Source organism: Hirundo rustica, chromosome 4, assembly GCF_015227805.2.
Source record: "Hirundo rustica isolate bHirRus1 chromosome 4, bHirRus1.pri.v3, whole genome shotgun sequence".
In the NCBI taxonomy this organism is placed as follows: Eukaryota; Metazoa; Chordata; class Aves; order Passeriformes; family Hirundinidae; genus Hirundo; species Hirundo rustica.
The window spans coordinates 48,909,162-48,928,989 of NC_053453.1; the positions used below are offsets into that span (position 1 = coordinate 48,909,162).

At 42.6% G+C, this 19,828-nt stretch overlaps 1 protein-coding gene across 2 annotated transcripts in view; it reads left to right on the forward strand.

Moving 5' to 3' along the window:
- The window catches only part of GRIN2B (glutamate ionotropic receptor NMDA type subunit 2B), a 215,214-nt gene that overhangs the window by 187,809 nt on the left and 7,577 nt on the right, over nt 1–19,828 (forward strand). For both annotated transcript variants that reach the window (XM_040063362.2, XM_040063361.2), the window contains exons 9-10: nt 348–577; nt 17,901–18,061. In XM_040063362.2, the coding sequence (XP_039919296.1) occupies nt 348–577; nt 17,901–18,061 (391 nt within the window). The remainder of the gene's footprint in view (nt 1–347; nt 578–17,900; nt 18,062–19,828) is intronic.

Here is a 19,828-nt window from a genome sequence, read left to right on the forward strand (position 1 = left end):
TGAGCAAATTCTATTTCTGTGGACAACACTTCAACCAAAATTAAATGTTTGGGCTTCTAGATACTTCAATCAAATGAAAACGAATGCCCTTGTATAAGGTTTCAGTGGAAATCTCTGTGACAGAAAAATATGGAAACCAGAGGACAACTTTTAAAAATAATTTTTTAGGTTGTACTTTGCCGAGATATGGTAGCATGAACTTAGGGGAGTGCAGCTGCAGATATTCACTTCACAAGGGGGAATAGATTCTGCTCTTAACTCTGAAATCAAGATGTGCATGTGACTGGAAATGCGGACCACTTACTCTCAGATGCTCACTGTGGGATCATGTTTCTCAATCACTCTAGAACCAGGAGGTCCCTCTTTCACCATTGGCAAAGCTATCTGGCTGCTGTGGGGGCTGGTGTTCAACAACTCTGTGCCAGTTCAGAATCCCAAGGGTACCACTAGCAAGATCATGGTGTCAGTGTGGGCCTTCTTCGCTGTCATCTTTCTGGCCAGCTACACTGCCAACCTGGCTGCCTTCATGATCCAAGAGGAATACGTGGACCAGGTGTCTGGCTTGAGCGACAAAAAGGTAATGTAACCAACCAAACCCTGAAAGCAGCCTTTTCCCAAGAAAAGGCTGCTCTACCCTCTCTTCTTTGCTTTCATAAGGAAAGTGGGCAGGTGTTTTCAGAGTCACATCATAGCTTTAGACCCTAATTTAAATAGCACAACTGTTCTTCATTGGTATTCAGTTGTACTTTTACATGTGTTAAGCACGTCAGGAATGAATTATAAACAGACCTGAACTGTGCTTTCTTGCACAATCCCAAACTACACCTTCACTGTCAGCAAGGAACAAATTAATGGAGCTTTGGAGATGATGTGTATAATGGCTGTAACCTGTTTTTTCAGGATTAAATAATTAGTTTTGGGTAGGAATGCTGGCCATTAGGCTAACAATGATCTGTTAATTTATTCTGAAAGCAAGTTCTGTCCATGGGAGTAAATCACTGTGGCTTTGATGATTTACTATTGCTTTTATTTGAAGTTGTACTGTTGTTTTTTCAAGGTGTTTGGAGGCTTACCACAAGAAATCATTTTCTGTTCAGACTGCATTTCAGTGCCCTGTTTACCTGCATAGTATTTTGTCCATGCAGAGCATTCACTTTTGCTGGACTCTGAACACTTAAGGATTTTGAGATGATCGCTGATACATGCAGGGTAGCACTGTCTGGCTCATGAGGGTGTAATGCTTTACACTGTTATTTTTTTGTTTTGTGGTGAGGCTATTTGCAAGGAATTGAGTATTGTGAGGCTCAGTTACCCAAGCTGAGCTTGTTACTCAGTCCCTGGGGCTGCTTAAGGGGTCATGCCATTGCAGGGCAGACAAATAGCAATGGGTTGCACACATTGCTACTGGGGATAGAAGAAAGAGGAGGACTGCAAGTGTCAGTTGTGGCTGCTGGGCTGGCTATAGTTACTGACTCCTATGTCCTTCATGACAGTCTAGAAATAATTTGTGGTCAGGCCTCCTGTGTATACAGCATCCTGTTCAGCAAGCTGGAAATTCTGTGATGGATTAATCATAGGAATTTTTCTTACTATTTTTTTTTTTTTCCTGGAATGAAACATGGCACAGAATAATACAATCCTTGCAGAAGTGCTCCTGTTATTAGTCTTAATTTTGATCTCAATTTGTTTCACACTGTCTCCTTACTGGCAATGTTCTGTGTTGAGGATGGGGTGGAGGGGAGGATGCTATTCTGTCAAGTGGTGATTATTGCAGAGATTCCTTAGAAGCTGTGAGTTCCTTCAGACTGAAAGAGACTGTTCAAAACCAGCCAGTCCTATCAGAGGTAACATTAGTTTGTCATCATTAGGTTTTCAACTGTCTGAGCTAAATGGCATAGTTTGTACCTGTGATTTATTGTTTCAGGCTGTGCCTAGGCTCATGGAGAGAACATGCATTCATTCTCATTTCAAGATATTCTTCATACCTGCAGAGATATGTGTATGAAATATTCAGAAAGCAGTGACTCCTGGAGCTTCACAGAGCCTTTAGATACAAATTTCTGGGCCTGTTTTAGTTGATTTCACCATAGGGCCACATGTGTATTTTGGATTGAGGCCATCTTCTTCTACTTTTCCCTGCCAGCATACCTGTATTTGCTTTTGCTACACTGAAGTATATGTGCTTTTTCCCCTGGGGAAGAGAAAGGCCATAGTATTCTGGTATGCCTCAAATATAGCTGCTAGTGCAAGTACAATATTTGGGTAAGATTACAATCTACCAGAGCATCTGGAATGAAATGAAAATTGGCTGGTGAAACTGAAGGCCAACAGCTGCCTTTGGGCAATAAAGGCAGGTGGGACTAACTCCATCCAAAATAAGTGAGTGAATGAGCTTGATCTATTGGGCTCATGGATTTTACTCTCTGAATGCAAAGGGTTCTGTAGGATTTGGGAGCAATCATCCAGACATTTGTCACACTGCTTCAAGATCCCCTGGTTTGGGAAGAATTCACTCTTCTGAATCTCATCTTTTTCCTTTTCCAAAGCCCGCACAGTGCTTGCAACTCACCCTCTCAATACACTGCTTGGCCCGGATGGAGGGCATAGCCACATCCAGGGCACATGGAAGTGTACTTTGTTCTACCTCACTTCTCTTGCCTGCTTAAAGCTAGTTCGGACCTTCAAAAGAGGCAGTCACTGTTCAAAGCTAGGTGGGAAAGACTGCTTTCCAAGAGGTAAGACTGTTGCTTCCAATCTCTTTTATCCCCAATGTATGATCTGGTGTCCACAGCAGAAGTCAGGCAGATTAGTCTCCTGGTCTTCTCTATCAGCTGGTAAGGGCAACCTGTGACCAGCACAAGGACTCAGCTGAGGATGTAATCCAAGCCAATGGACAAAGTGACAGTAACAAAAGGATGTTTTTCCTACTTGCCTAGACCTAGGTCTGCTTGCAAATGTCTCTGTAGTTCGACAGTACCTTGGGAAGGTGTCCCACTGACATTGTAGAGTAGCCAAAATGCCAGATGCACTCACAAAATCCATCACTGCACCTGGCTGGGATGCACTTGTCAAGGTCAGGCTGGGTACACTCTGCAACAGCTACCCTGAGGGTCTCTCCTTGAACCCTCTTCCTTAGGTCTTGCCTGGGAAGAACCACTCCAAGAGGTGCCTACAGATGCCAGCATGCCACTTCCCCAGAAAAACAGACTGAAATGCTCCAGATATCTCAGGACTTGGACTATGTCTTGGCTGTGTCCCAGCATTTACTTCCTAATGGCACAAAAGACAATGACTAATGTCATGCCCCCACTGTGCTTCTGTGAATACTTGAGCATGTCTGTCTGAGCTGGGTGGGAGTGGATGCCTCTGTCCCAGGGTACCAGGTTGAATGAAGGTGTCTGGAGGCCCCCTGTATGAACTTAGGGACTTCTGCCACTCTCTCTCTCTGTCCTGTGTGATGATCACCTTGTTGAATGCCACACTTTGAGCACAGCTGGCTCAAAACAGGTGCCAGAGCTGATGCAGGAACCCACCTCATGATGGCTGTTAGTTTCCCCATATTAACTTTGGGAGCTGCTAAATCATATATCAAGCTTTAGCTCTTAACTCTGGGGCAGCCATAGGCAGTTTGAGGGAGGAGAAACCTGCTCCTGCCTGAGAGCAGCACTGATCTCATGAGTCCTGTAGTAAAAGTCCTGCTTTTTACAGCATCTCCTTTCTAGCTCCCTGTGCTTGTGGTATGCTGAATAATCTTCCTCCTGTGCAGGTGCCAAAGCAGCACCTTCTGCCTCCACCGGTCCACATTGTGCAGCAGAGGGGCTGGAGGTGGTCCTAGCAGGGGCAGTGCCACAGGGGCCATGTCAGCTCCCTGCAAGCCCAGCTGCAGCATCTTTTTGCACATGCTGCTAGGCTGCATCCATCCAGGATTCATGTGGGGGGTTGCTGCTGCCCTGACCCTGGTGAAAGCCCCAGTGGTAAGAGGACCTGTTGCAGAATACTGCAGTCAGCTGCTGGGTCTGGATTTCATCTGAGTGTAATCAGAAGATATAATCCAATTTCCATTAGTGGGAGAACTTCAGAAACAAGTTAGAGAAACAAGTGCCTGTGGTATTTCAGTCTAACAAAAGCAGTAAATACAGGAAAGATTATATAAAATGAACGAATGTGTGAAGTAATCTAATAGCTATATGTAATTTCCATTCATATACAGTAGTAATAGAATAAAAGCAAATGTGGACAACCAGCAGGGCATCTAAATCAAATGATTTAGAAGGCAGTATGCTAATAATAACAAAAAAATAGTATCCTTTCCTGTAAATTAGTTGGAAATGCCAAAGAGGCTAATAAAATATCAAAATGGTAATATTGTAATTGACATGAAAAGGAGAGAAATGGATTTCTGCATGCCTGCAAATTAATACAGATTACTGGAATGTCACACATATTTGGCTTATTTGCTTTTTAAAATATTAATGAAATGTTGAGACAAATGCAGCATACGTCAGTTATTTTTTCAATAGATATGAGTTTGTTGCTTTTTTTAAAAGACAAGATTTGAAGTTAAAACTGGGCAGTATTTTTACTGAAAAAAAACAAAAAAAAACCTTGAGGAGAGTATAAGAAGGCAGAAGGAATTCCTGATATTTCCCAAAATAGCTCATTTTAGTGTACTTTATGCAAAATACTTTGATACTTCTGACATGTATTTTGACATGTCATTTCCTAAAGGCACTACTCATAAAATGGACCTGCATTTAAGGGTGAAAAAAGGTGGAAAAAAAATTTTATTTTAGTATTAAAGGAAGGAGACAGGAGGAGATAATCGGAAGACAAAACAAAATAGGTATTTCTGAGGTAAGTGGAACATTTCAGGTTGGTACAAAACAAAAGCCTCACTGAAAAACCTGCAGAAATAAAAGGATCTGCTCTTTTCTGGCAGTACTAGATCCTTGGCTGTGAAACTGAAAAATGAATTATTTCCCACATTGTACTTTGCAGCACATTAAATTGAAATTATACAAAGATCCCAGATATCACAGAACGCAGATACACTTTAGCATGTGCTTTACTTTGTGCTCATGAGTGGTGACATTAAAGTCAATGAGCTATTATTCACATGATTGAAGTTAAATGCTTCCCTGAGCTTGCAGCTTTTGAACAAAAAATACCTGTTCTGGAGAAGTCCAGGGAAAATGTAGAGCAGATACCCCCAAGTAGACTAAAAGAGAGGGTCAGTCATGTGCCTTGTGAGACCTATAAGGGGAAGATTGTCTAACTTGATGGCTTGGAGGTAGTACAAATCTTCCACGGGACTAAACATTTAGTGTTAACTGACATTTGTGGTACTTCCACACATTCCAGCAGGATATAAAGGAAGTTTTATGTGGTGATGTCCAAAGGCAGAAAGTACGCAATCTTTCACCAGCAGTATGATTTTTATTGTCAGGACACCTTTGTGGAGATATGAATTTGGCAGACAGAAGAAGGACCATGCCACTTCCAATCTTGTCCTCTTGTGATCAATCAGAACCTTTTCCAAAATGTGTAAATTTGATGCACCTTACTTGGCAAATAACTCCCCAAATAAAGAGGTTCTTGAATCTCTTACGTCGTGGGGTAGAGTTGAATTTCTTTCAACAGTGCTTTCCTGTGGGTACATCTCCTGGTAAATGAGTTGAACTGGGCCTTTTGCTTAAATATGACCTTCATCAATGCAGTGGTTTCACATTCACCAAATTCTGTTTGCCAAATTTAGTGAAGTGGTCTTAGTGTTTACTCTCTTTTTTCCCCTGTGGAATAGGATTAGGAGAAGTAAAGCAGGCTTAAACTTAAAGATAAACAAATAGTTCTATTAACACACACACCAAAAGAATAGAAAAGGAAAAAAATTTGAAAAAAATCAAACTTCAAAACACTCCTCCCTCCCCCTACAAACTGTTAAATTTTTCCTACAAAACAACATAGAGAGACACAACCTGTGATTTTCAGTCAGTTTCACCATTTGAACATAATCTTTAATCACTTTGGAGAGGAGTCTCTCTCGAGTCCTATGGAGACATTCGCCACAAGACAAAACCAGTCTTGTGGCTCCCAGTGTCACAAATCTGCAACCACATGGAATGTTTGCAGATTGTGCAGTTCCACCCATTAGCAGTCTTTCCCCTGCCTACTCATGGGCCTCTGAGTGTATTTGGAGTACAGTTTAAGAATGCTTCTTCTAGTATAAAACAAGGATTCTCTTCTTCCAGCTCCAAAATCATCTCTATCTCCAAAGAAATAGAGGCCTCCTTTTATCCCAAGAGCTGAGGGCCTCAAATCACTTTCTCTCTAAAGATTCTCACTTAAATCTCAATTATATCACTTTTGACTAGAACCAGCATTCCTCCAAAAAACATTAAGATAATACAAGAAATAGTCCATTTCTCCATAGTTTACACCACAGAAGTCCAGCTGAAAAATGTCCACTTCCTCAATCCCTTCCAATAGTCTTTATCAGTTCTTTCACTCTTGCTCCACTGACTTTATCCTGTGTCTTTTTTATGTCCACTTTGTCTCTTTCTTCTCTCTCTCTCGAGGAAGGGTTAGGCTTTGGAAGCTTCATTTTGCCAGGAAAGGGTTAAATCAACCTAGAGTCTTTTTCTCTCTTGCTACAGCTCACCGTGTTAGATTTTCAAGGCCACGCTGGTGACTGGGAGGAGAAGTCACACCGAGAGGTCAGAGATCAGAGGACGCGGGCAGTCTGGAATCAAAAAAGCAGGCAGGATCAGAAATGCCCCCCTCAGTGCAAATCGGGGCGGGCCCCGGCCCAGCCAGGCCCGTAGCTGGTATGGGCCCGGCCGGCAGAGCCTGCCCGGCCCCGTGCTGGCAGCAGACAGAGCCCCGGAGCACAGCCCGGCCAGGGCCGCTCCTCTGCGCCCGGCTCAGCCCGGCCCCGGCCAGGGCGGCGCGGCCCGGCCGAGCCCCGGCTGCCGCACGATGGTACCTCGCTCTCTGGCCAAAGGGAAAAGGGCTGACCTCCCGGAAATCAGGGGCTTTTATACGGGTACTGCCCAAAATCGTATTCAACATTCTCAATGGTCAAAGCATACGTCAATATCTAAAATTATCTTCTGATAGGTCCCTGTCCTTCCCAAAACAATTCCAAGGTCCTGACAGGGCAATATTCTATATTGCTCTTTAACTAAAACCCAAACTGTGTTAACCTATGTTATTATTGATAATAACAGTGGCATCAACTAGTGCTTAATACAAGAAACACTGGTTCATAGTGAAGTGTAAAAAACTCAGAGCTCTGATAGTCTGAAATGTTATGGCTTAAAATCCAATTATTTCTCTGCATCTCCTTGTAAATCATCAGGTTATAGTATGAAGTAGTTAAAATACTATATAGTGTAGCTATATATTATGTGTAAATACACATAATGTATGTGTACTATGTGTAATTACATATTATGCTAAAAATTCTTATTGATAAATAGCTATTAGATACCTACAGCATATCGTATGTTAGCTATACATCTTTCTGATTTGTGACTTATATTTATTGTATACATAAATATAATCTCAGATAAATTTTTGCAGTTGCAGATGGGTGTGTTTATCATAGATTTAGACATTCTGGAGTCTTTGTATTTGGATAATTTTTATGCTTTCTGAGCTCTTTGGAACAAACCTCTGTGCCTGTGTGCTGAAATGGGATTCAGTCATTTTTAAGACTATAAATATTTAAAGTCAGTGGGTTTTCAAACATGTTTTGTTTCTCCTCTGCTTCAGTCCTAGTTTCTTTGTCATTCTCCCTCTTTTTCTTCATCTCAGCACTGTACAGTGTGGAGCAACACGGAGGCTGCAGCATGCTTTAGCCTTCACTTGGTCTCTCAGAATTCTCTTTTTCTGTTCATCTGGAGGGACTTCTCTGGTATCAAAAAAGACTGGGTGTTGAAGAGATCAAGAGCAGCCTTGTTGAGAAGGACTTGGGAGTGCAGGTGGGCAAGAGGCTGGACACAACCCAGCAATGTGCGCTCAGGAGGCCAGTTGTATCCTGGGCTGCATCCAAAGCAGCGTGGGCGGCAGGATGAGGGAGGGGATTCTGCCCCTCTGCTCTGCTCTGCTCTGCTCTGCTCTGCTCTGCTCTGATGAGACCCCACCTGCAGCACTGTATCCATCTCTGGGATGTTGTCTTCTGAACACAAAAAACATGGACCTGCTAGAGTGAATCCAGAGGAAGCCACCAAAATGATTAAAGGGATGGAGCACCTCTCCTGTCAAGGAAAGGCTGAGACAATTGGGGTTGTTCAGCCTGGAGAAGGGAAAGCTTTAGGGGTGACCTAATTTCGGTCTTCCAGTACCTGAAGGGAAACCTACAAGAAAGATGGAGAGAGACTTTTTAACAAGAGCATGTAATGACAGGACAAGGGGTAAGGGCTTCAAACTGAAAGAGAATAGGTTTAAATTAGGTATTAGGGAAAAAATTCTTTGCTGTGATGGTGGTGATGCACTGGAAGTGGTGCCCAGAGAAGTTGTGGATGACTTATCCCTGGAACTGTTCAAGGTCAGGTTGGGTGGGACTCTGAGCAACTAGTCTACTGAAAGGTGTCCCTTCCTGTGGCATGAGGATTCAGATTAGACGACCTTTAAAATGCAAACCCCTGGGCTTTGTCTGAGGTACAGATGAGAGTCGCTGGATGAGGGACTTTGGTGACTGGGGCCTTGGCGTAGTCCTTAGCTTGCAGCTTTTGCATTGCCCCTGCACAGCATTCTGACTTTTCCCAAGCCTTGGCCACCACTGACCTGTTCTTTTCATCTTCCTTTTCACCAGCTCTTGGTGCTATCCCCCTTTGTAGGTAGTGGTTAAATTTGGTTGCTTCTGTGCTAATTGCTTGGCAGTCTGGAAAAAGCTATCTTTGGAGAGTTACGTAAAGGGGAAAGGCAGAGAGGGAAGCAAAGGGTTGTCCTGCTTCTCACATCAGTATACGTTAGTGGAGAGGGAAACAATGAATATTTTTATTTATTATTTATATGGTGCCTTAAATATACTTGGCACTTTGCAGTCAAATAAAATACAATGGCCCTGCCACCAAAATTTGGCAGCCTGAGAAATGAGAGCTGGCCTCCTTTAACTGAATGATCAGGGCTGAATTACTGGTGGGGAAAGGATAGGAGTATGAAGTCTACAGGATTTAGAAAAAAAAAATTTCAACAGCTGTACTCCCATGCTTTCATCCCTGATGCCTAGTGATCGTGACATTTGGAGTTATATGTATATACATATACTTGTTACTATTTGGCAGGTTGTATCTTTCCAGGCATTTTTACTTCTGTGCATGAAAAGAAGCCCTGCTTCTCCCAGGCCTTTGGCTACTCAAGGTCAAATTTCCCCTAAATCTTGGTGTCCCAGTAGACTTGTTTATTTCAGGTGTGGCTCAGTGCCCCAGGACTCACTTGGGAGTGATATGGCTTTCATTTCTCTGTCTTTCGCTTGAAGGTAGGAGGCAGCTTTTTCATCAGAAGGTTAAAGGAAGGCATTGTCTCCCAGCTCTGGGAGAGTGCTGCTCTGCCTGAAGGGCCCTGCTCTTTTGCTTTGCCTCTCTGCCCTACAGATGTGCTTAAGAAATTGCACTAATGTGATTATTAAGCTTTTAAAATTGCTTGGATGAAAATTCTGGCCCCTGTGAAATCTTTTGGAGGTTTGCCAAGCTTGTGCAGGGTTTCACTCTGCTGCCCAGCAGATAGTACCCACATAATACTAGGTTGGCTGTCAGAAGACAGGAGGATCTGACTCTCCTTTGTTAGTGAAAATGTGTGAAAAATGGAATTCCTTCCCCGCCAAACTACATCCTCTGAATTTCTCAGAGTGTTTGTTAACCTCTCATAATTTGTTAACCAGCTGTCTCATGTGCAAACAAAGCAGATTACAAATTCCTCTGTATTTAGCTGTCACCTCTCCTCTCAAGGTCTTTTTAATCAGTTAATTTTCTCCCTCTGGATGAACATACACTCCTAATAATATTAACATGAGTGTAGTAAGTGGCATCCTTCTGCCTTACGAATTTCTCTTTTGTGTTTGCCTGGGATTATTCAGTAGATGCCTTTTGTCCCACTGTGTTTAGCTTCCAAGGAAGCTGACTTTCAAGAATTAAATACATGGCATGATTTGATGCTGGATAAACAGATGATCTCCATCCTCTATGTGCGTGCAACCAAAAGTTAAGTGTACTGTAGCTATAGCACTCTTCATTGCAACAGATATGGCTGTTGTGTTCTTGTACATACTAACACTTGAGCTGTGCAAGCAGCTTTTGGCTCTGACTGGTGAAGCTCAGTGATTCCACCATAGGTTTCCGGTCAAGCTTGAGGGACACCTAACAGTGACTTGAAGACTAACTATATATTGCCAAATGCGTCCTGAGGAATATTTAAGGCTTTAATATTACCTGTTGGGTGGAGAAACTGCACAGATCCTGTATAATGTTCACACATTTGGCCGACCCGGAAGACTCCTGGTGTGCTGGTGGTGGTTGGACTCTGTGGTGGTGATCCTGAAAGTATCTCCTCAGACCTGGTGTATCTGCAATGCCTGGGTCAGCACAAAGGCAGTGTGGTGGCAGCAGGAACAAGTAGGTATGTTTAGGGAAGATGTGGGATCCCTGACATGCCCTCTGTTTGGGATGATGCTGCACTGCCCAAGGTTTTCAGTCTCCTGCTCTATGCACACTGTATGTAACAATGCAACTTGTAAAGCTGGCACACTGTACGTAAGAATCCAGCTTGCAAAGGGGCTGCACAGTCCTACTGTGTGCACTGCTCTGGCAATAACTGTATGTGATGGAGGCTTCTTCCACCAATTGGATCTCTGCTTTCATCTCAGTTATTTTGCAAGGACAACTATTTTTAATGCTGCTATATTTGAACTCTTTTCTTTTGCTTTCACCTGCCCCCCCTCACCTCTGCATTGTCACTAGGTTGCTCTGTTCCCTCTCCTGCACGTGTCCATACTTCACCAACAGACATTCACAGATATTTTTCTTGTTTGTGGGTCTGACCCATACTCTATCTTCCTTTAAAAGGGACTTTAATTTAATTCTTTGCCACCTTTACTGCAGTCAGCTGCACTAACTGATAAGTCCTTTCTTGGACTTATCTAGAACAATTCATGGGTGAAAGTGCTATGCAAAGCAAGACAGAGAATTTGGAACATCACTGGGTACTGAATAATAAGATAAATCACAAAGTCAAAGTCTGAGGGAGCACAATGTAATTTTATGTTCTCCCCAAAATGACATATTGGATTTGGTGCTGTTCCCCTTTTTTGGTGTGGTCCTCCTTTTTTTAGCTTCCATATTTTTTTTGTTTATAAATCAAGACATGTTGTTTGACTATTGAAGACAAGAAATTGGGGTTTCAGGAAGAGTTGGGGTGGCACCTGAATTCAGAGCTGTGAGGAGTCTCAGCCACTGCTGAGTAGGCAGAGAATGTTATTGTGAGGGAACTAAGAAGAGCTAGGGTGAAAGGCTGATCTGAAAACTTATAGTCACTTAGAAATGGCTGAGAGTTCTGCCTTGGAATTAAAAAATGTCTGTAATATCAAAACTGTGCACGACTGTGCAGAGGGGAGAGGAATGCTTTAGGAATGAATCTCAAGAAATATCTGTACAAGAGAGTCATTAACAGGGGAAAATGAGTAGCACAGTCACTTTAGTCTGCTCGCCTCACAGACTTATACCAGTGCTAAGATTTAGGTCTGCAATATGATTTTCTACCTGTGCTGTTGGGCTGGCACACTCCTAGCTGGGATGCAATTTTGTCAATTTTAAAGTGCCTACAGCACCATGCCACCAACAGTTGCAAGCTCTGTGCTCAAAATCTGCAGAGTGCCTCCTCTACTAGGACAGGTGACTGGGGGCGTGGGTTTGTGGCTGTGCCTATGTGCACAATCCAAGCTGCATAAAGAAAAGAATACAGTAAAAACCCTGAAGATGGTGCTGGCAGTGATGACTGGCATTCCAGAAACAGACTGTTCACTACCTACATGCAGATCAGGACAGAGTTGCAGCTTTGAAGAACTTACAAGATGAAAATGAAGGGTAGACAAAACATTATATAATATAGAGAGGACCTGTGAAGAGTGATAATGAGCATGAACTCTCACTAGCATTGTTTGTGTTGCCTTACTGCGAGATTTTTTACTGTAATATTCTCTCAGCATCTTTGGGACTTGATCAGATTGTTCTTGATATGGTGGAGAGCATGCTCACCAACCAAAGGTAAGTCAAATGAAGATGTACAGAATACAGCCAAAGGACAACAGCAGGAATGGTTGCAGGTCCATATAATACAGCTTGCAAAGAAAGACTAAAGAACCTGGGGTTCTTTAGCTGCAGTGAAAGAACATGGAGAAGAAGCAGCACAATTGTCTTCAAAAACATAAAACGTACTTTCAGAGAAGAAGAAACTATTTGGATTTCTCTGCCCATGGACAAGATAACAGAAAATACTGCAGGTGTATTTGCAGCTGGAAGGCTTTAGTTCAGATACTTGGAAGAACTTTCCAGTAGTAAAGCTCTGGTGGGCACTGTCACTCCAGGGACTGGTGGAGTCTCCAGCACCATCCATCTTCCACAGTAGACTGGATTAAGAGCTGTTAGGAATTGTGATGTCCAGGAGAGACTCACTGGAGAGACAAAGGTGGAAGGGACATCTTCTCAGGGTCAAATCCAGGTTTGTGATCCTGTGGCGTTGTTTGTGGTGCAGCTTGGGGACAAAAATGATATATTTTGGGGATAAGAAAAAAAAAAAAGTTTTTTTTGCTTTGAGAGTCATCCATTAGCTGTGAAGTCATTAATTTCCTGGCTGAAACAGAGGACATAGAAGGCAACTAGCAAGACATGCTGTCTGGACATGGGCCGCCTATCAGGACTTAGGTACAGGCATAGAGCTACCTCAGTTAGACCTGAAAACCACTGACCCACTCTTCAATTTTTAAGGTTCTGAAGGAAGCTCTTGTGCAAACAGCCTGGTTGGATTTTCAGGCAATGAAGAAAGGTGGAAGCTGATGCAGTGACATGCAGCTGACCAGAACAAGAGGAGACAGTCAAAGATGGTAGGGCAATGCAAAGAGGTTATACGTTAGGAGGGTGGTGGGCACTTCAGGCTTCTTGCTAACCATAGTGGTTGGCTCCCTGTACTTTTGAGAAGATGTCCTGAGGGCTGAATGGCCCAGTGGCTAGATTCCTTTGGGCTGACGTAGATGTCTAAAGCTATTTTAGGTGTATCAGAGTGTCAAACTACCCTCAGGTGGCAGGCAAATTTGACCTGGGGCTATGAGAGGCCTGTTCCCAGGGAGAAATTCCCTAGGCATCTCAGCTTGGCACTTACTTTTGGGTAAATGAACTGAGCTAAAAGTATCTAGTATGGGCTTAAGCTCTTTTGGACTTGCAGCAAGCAGAGAAGCTGAATTTGTGGCCCTTAGTTTGATGGATCAGAGCTGTGGAGCTTCCTGTGGTAGAAAATCTTAGTTAGTCATCTGGGCCTTACAAAGTGTAAGGAGCTCTCCCAGAGAAGATGTATAAGGGTAAAGCACTACACCCACGCACTCAACCTTGCACCAAGTTCTGCCAGCTCATTATATTATTCAGCAGTGGATTGATTTGGGGTTTTTAAGCAGTGTAAAAGTAGATCAGCTGATAAAAAAGAGTGTTCTTGTTGCAAGAGCTTGCTGAGTTTGGGAAACTGCTTCCAATGCTATTGGCAAACACTTTACAGTGTAAACAGGGCCTACATCAGGCAGATAAATAAGTGCAGATGTGCTTTTCTGTAGGATCCATTTGGTGATAGACAATTTATTGAAAAAAATATTCTCATCAACTTAATTGTGGCCAATTAGGCATAACCCCTTCCCCTCATCTCTAAATCCCTCCAATTGCTGCTGCATGAATAGGAAGAGCTCCTATCACCTGTTTCATTATGCAGATTGATATCTGAACATCTGAGAACAATGCTGCTTTCTGCACGGCATGGCTCCAAATTGCTAATGAAACAGCTCTGCCAGCCGACTCACTTAAACCCGCTTTCACTGCTGCTGTCGACAGCTCTCAAAGCGAGATGTGGAGGGGAGTGGCAAAGGAGCTCTCCCCCTGAATGTGCTAACACCTCCCAGCTCTCCAGAGAAGGAAGACTGAAGACTTCTGCTCTCTGACCCTGAGAGGTTACTTTTCCAAAGCCGGGGTCTGCTTTGCACTTAGTGATCCTTGATTTCAGTTTGTGGAGTGAGGGGTTGAAGAGGCAGGCAACCACTGGGCTCTGAACATAGATATCTCATGTCCCAGAGCTAGCCCAGCCTTTCAGGCATCCTTGGAGTCTGCTTTCCAACCCCATGTCTAGCATCCACCTTCACAATTGAAGCAAAATGGGACTTCTTTCATGGGTGAGAGGAAGTTTACATCACCTTGAGTACATAAAAGGGGAGCATCTCACAACAGAGGTTCCATGGTGAATGAGGGAGGGGATGCAAGTGAGATACATCTCTGACTCTGGGGCTCTTTGGGTACAGGACAGCTGCTGAGCCCTGCTGGTTCCCTCACAGGCAGTCACTCTGTAAGGTAGGTAAAGCTGGGTAGCAGGACAGGTCTCCTGCTACAGGCAAGTGTAACACAGAACTCCTACAAAACCCTGTACAGCTGGGTTTTCTCAGCAACTGATGCTGATGTTGTTGCTTATGTTCCTTTCCCCTGTTACCACCACTTTTTTTTTTTCTAGAACCTCACGGGACTCCTCTTTGCAGATGCCTGGAGTGGAGTGACTTAGTTGTGACTTAGGGCTCTGACAGAAGAAATATTTGCATTAAATAATGGGACAGTTCTCTCATTAAGCTACATTCTCACCCTTTCTGTCCATATCTGTGGTTAATTCCTTTGTCACTGTTCAATGCAGGCATTGAGATTACCTCTGCACAGGCTTCCTCCATGTAACGGCCCCTCCATTGTGCATCACCTCGTCCCTCATGTCTCAGACTCCTTATAGGCCCATCTGCCAAAGAGCCCTGCTTCCCTGGGGATAGTACTTGTCATCCAGGCCCACAGTCTCAGCCCCTGGGAGAAATCAAACAAGTGGCTTTCCTTACTGAACTCCTTGACAATCTGTCAATTAACTTCCTTCCTTATGGATCATCTCCAGTTCCTCCACTGTGTTGGCAGGAGGGGACACACTCCTGCCCCATCTGTCCCATGAACTTTCCAGGAAGGTTCACATGTCTTCTTGTTCCCTCAGTATGAGCTGTGGGGGACAGAAGTTAGTTCAGTATGATGCAAAAGCTTTTTACTCTGGAGAGCTCACTGGTGATCCCTTCAACCTTGGATTGAGCTATGCCCACTTACTGCCAAGAAACATGCAAAGGGATTTTTGAACTGCTGTCTCCTATCAGAAAACTGCATGCATCTACTGTTATTACTTCTCAAATACAGAGAAGTAGTTCCTTATCTCTGGCTGCATCAGCTGTGGAGCCAGCTAGACATTGGTTACTTTCAGCTTTGTAAACATTAAGCTAGGTTAGCTGGGGATCTATGTTCCTCTTGGTCACTCAAGAGGAGTGGCACTCAACTAAAATTGTCAGGCGTGGGCCCCATATGGATCCTTTCATATAGTTTCCTGTCTCGCTGTTCACCAAGCTACTGCTGAAGTATGTGTGCACGTTGGTGTGTGGAGAGTAATTTGCATTTGAAGATCTGTTCTGACTAAGGAATGAACAGAAGGTAAGGATTGGTGAGTGGATGAGTAGTATGTGAATTTGTAGAAGTCATCAACCTGACTTATTTCTCTAGAAATGTGCTTTTCCACTTGCCAGAAGCAGTAATTTCTTACAAGAGAAATGTTTTCCTTTATTTATTGATTGCTCAGGAGAATAAAAATGAAATCTGGAGCCTTTCACCTGTGGCTGCTATTATGGGCTCTAAAACAGAGTGGTGACAAAACACAGTTCAGAGTTGGGATTATTTCCCTTATCACAAGGAAATGCCTACTTTGTAATCCTTCTTACTCCAGTTTGTAGGCATAATGATGGAAGCAGACAAGAGTAGACAAGAGTAGAGATTGTGTCACTACTCTGGAATGGAGGGTGGAGGTATTAAATGGACATGCAAAAACTCAGTCACACAAATGTTGGTCAGGCCTGCATGATGCTTCTCCTGTTGACTGTACTGTCAGAGGGCTCTCTGGGAATGGGAATGTCCTGTATGCTTTCAAGGTGGTGTTCTGCAGCCTCCGGAGAAGCAAGTTGCCCACACTGCAATCTCCTGAATTAGCATGTCAGGGGAGAGACTATGTTTCTTTGTGTCTGGCATGGCAGTGCCCTCCTTGTGATGGGTCCCCTAGGCTGCTGCTTTAATCAGCTTAGTTAAAAAAAACCCAATTTTAGCATGCTGCGGTGATTTTTCTCCCATCAAAGTTTGCTTTCATTACAGTCTTTGATAGCTGTGAGTTTGTCTTCCTCCCTAGAGGCTGTGACAAAGTTCTAAGAGACACCTTACTGTCTGTTTTATGCTATGTGAAACTTGTTTTGTTGGTGATGCACTAACCTGAGTTCAGAAAAACAGCCTCGATGTTTTTTATTGGCTTAAAGCAGGAGGATATGTGTTCTCCCTCACACACTCACATGCACATACAAGTTAGCTCCTCTTGCCATCCAAACTGGAGAGATTAGTTTCCTGGTACACAGAAACACCTGTTCACCTATCCACAGCTTCTGGCTGTTCTTATGGCTGAGGTGTTGTGAACAGGATACACCGCATAAGGGGCTCTGGCCTCCTCAGTTGAGTTGACCAAGTTCCAAAATGGCTTTAAGCAGAGCTCAAGAACAAGGCTCATCTGCATGTATTTTAAGCTAGAACTATCTGTAGATTTCAGCCCTGTAGAAGGTGACAGTCCATGACTGCACATATTCATGTACGAGGTGCACTCCTACTGTTAAATCATAGAAATACATGGTCACAGTTGGGAAATAACACCAGGCAAGCTACTGCTTTATATATCCAGAGAGGAGGGGGCTTCCTTCCATTTAACCTACCTTTGCATTGTTTTCTTTCCTGCTTATTCAGTTCCTGGTTTATAGTTCTATGCTCCTTCTCATCTGTTGATTCTAGGGGTTTTAAGCAGTCTCGGTAATTGACAGTCTAAATTTTACTCCTCATAAAAATCCCAGAGAGCATTGGCTATGACTCGAGTTAAGCAAGCGGCATATGAAATCTCACAGGCTGTGGGGGAATGTTATGATGAATGTATTTCTTCTGAGCAGCAAAAGCTTTGGAGTGTTCTGCCACCTCTGTTCTGGGTATCAAATATTACTAGTAACTTGCAGCTACTAAGAGCATCTTGTTTGGGACATTTGCCCAAAACTTTGAAAGCTGATCATTTGTTTGGTGAAGTGGGTGCGAAGTGTGCTGAGAGGCGTCTCTCCTCATTAATTACTTTTCTACCTCTGTCAGAACCAGGAAGTGTAAAGGCATCCACAGAGCTGAAAAAGATACTTCTTAGGAACTAAATGACAGCTTTTGGATAAAAAGCAGGTCACACAGACTTTATTTGAAACTGTTTCTTGACTGTGTTCCAACACCACTGTTACATTTTCCCTTTCCTTTTTCCTTTTATCTAACCTTCTGTTTAATCTCTGATCACTGACTAATGCACTTAATCCAGAGTAGAGAAAAAGAGCATCTTGCTCAGATTTACTTCTTGTTTCTTAGACATTAACAGGAGATATTCATGTTTGAAAACAGTGAAATATAATATCTTCTCAATTATGTTTTCTACATGATAGTAAAATAAAATCAGATCAACCTTCTGATGTTCTCCCAACCAGATGACTGCTTCAATCTGAAAGGCTGTGAGAAATATTCCTTTTTCTCTCTTTTCAGTTCCAGAAACCAAATGACTTCTCACCCCCTTTCCGCTTCGGGACAGTTCCGAACGGCAGCACAGAAAGGAACATTCGCAACAACTACCCTGAAATGCATAGTTACATGGTGAAGTTCAATCAGAGAGGGGTGGACGATGCACTGTTCTCGCTGAAAACTGGGTGAGTTTTCTTACATGCTTACTCAACACAGAAACCTGACTTTTTGCATGCTTGTCTGGAAATTTTACTTTTTAGGGTTTGAAAAATGAGCCTCTATTATCACTCCATGGTTAAAAGTATAGCAAGACCTCACATAGCACAGTAGCACAGGAGAGTAACTCTGTGGTTATTTTTTCCAGATTTTTCTATTGACATCTGTATAAAAGTTTCAGGTTTTGCTGTGTTTATAAGAAATGGGAAAAAAAAAAAAAAAAAAAAAAAAAAAAAAAAAAAAAAAAAAAAAAAAAAAAAAAAAAAAAAAAGAGAGAGAGAGAGAGAGAGAGAGAAGTTACTGTATCTCTGTGTACATAATCCAGGCATGTATTGGTCCCAAAAACCTTGCTTCATCAAGATATTTCATGCTGCTGGGTTTTTAAGCATGCAGAAGAAAAGCTCAAAGTTCTCTGTGGACAAAGGTTTTTTCAGAGCATTTAAATTGTCGTCTGGAAATTCCTTTGTTTTCCCTCCTTTTGTGTATAAAAGATTATGTTAATCAGGAAGCTGCCAGATTGATCCCACCCAGTGTATCACCAACTACTGTAATGTAATGGAAGGTACGTTTGAAGCAAATAGTTTGGAAGTAGCCTGTTCTCTGGAATATTTTAGTATCAAGGGCTAAACAAAACATTATTTGAATAATATGGGAGTATAAAAAATGTAAGCATTTCCGTGGGTAATTTTGAGATGTGGGAAAAATCGTTAGCAAAAAAGCATGCTTGAATAGCTCATCCTATTTTAATAACAGTGAATCTGCAAAGGACCTAACTCAAAAGTACATTTTGCAAGCCTTTGTCCTTTGTAATTAAAGACCTCCTCTCAGAACTGACCATTTTGGTTGTCAGAACCCAGCCTCAGTGAACAAAACCCATTTTTGCTTGCACTCATGTTGCACTCGTACAAGAAAGTTCTTTCCAAAGCAGAAATTAAGATGTTTAGCCAGTTTAATTACTAATTTAACTGAGTATTCCTAAACCTGTTTGCCAGGTTCACAGGCCCTCAGCTCATTACAAATGGTTGTACCATTGTTGGATATCATCCTGGGAGGGTACATTTGCCAGGATAGTCACCATTCAGGAAATAAATATGCACTGTCCTGGAAACATATGGATGAAATAGAGCTCATCACTTGTGATAGATGTCAACCTGGCTTCATATTCACCCTTGGAGAGATGTCCTCACAGATGAGCACTTGAACTGAGATAATCACCATATTGTAAATGTATGTGCAGGATGTGTATTGTAAACGTAGTATCTGAGAGAGAATGTGCAACTGGAAGGTCTTAGGTAATTTATCATAAAATGTTTCATTTCAGATCTAGTAGGAGGACTTACTCATCAACTGTCTTTGGGTTTGTGGAAGATGAGCCTCCTGAGACTGTCCCCCACATCCAAATTTCTTGCAGTGTGAAAAGGCTCTCAACAGGCTATTGTGCTCTCTACACAGTCCATAATGGGGATTTCTCTGCATTGAAACAGAATTTTTGTCGTGATTTTCAGCTGAACATTATTTAACAAAGGCCAATTCAGCATGGTAAACCATAAAGCTGCTGTTGTGGCCAGTTGACATTGGTAAAGATCTTTTCACACTAACTGAGGGGTAAAACATAATGTCCAGACTGTGTTTGATTTGAAAAAAATACATTTTTCTCAGCTAAATCATGCCAGCATTTGAATTGGAGAAAATATTTTCCTTATTTCAATCCTTACTTTGCTGTCTAATATTGATAC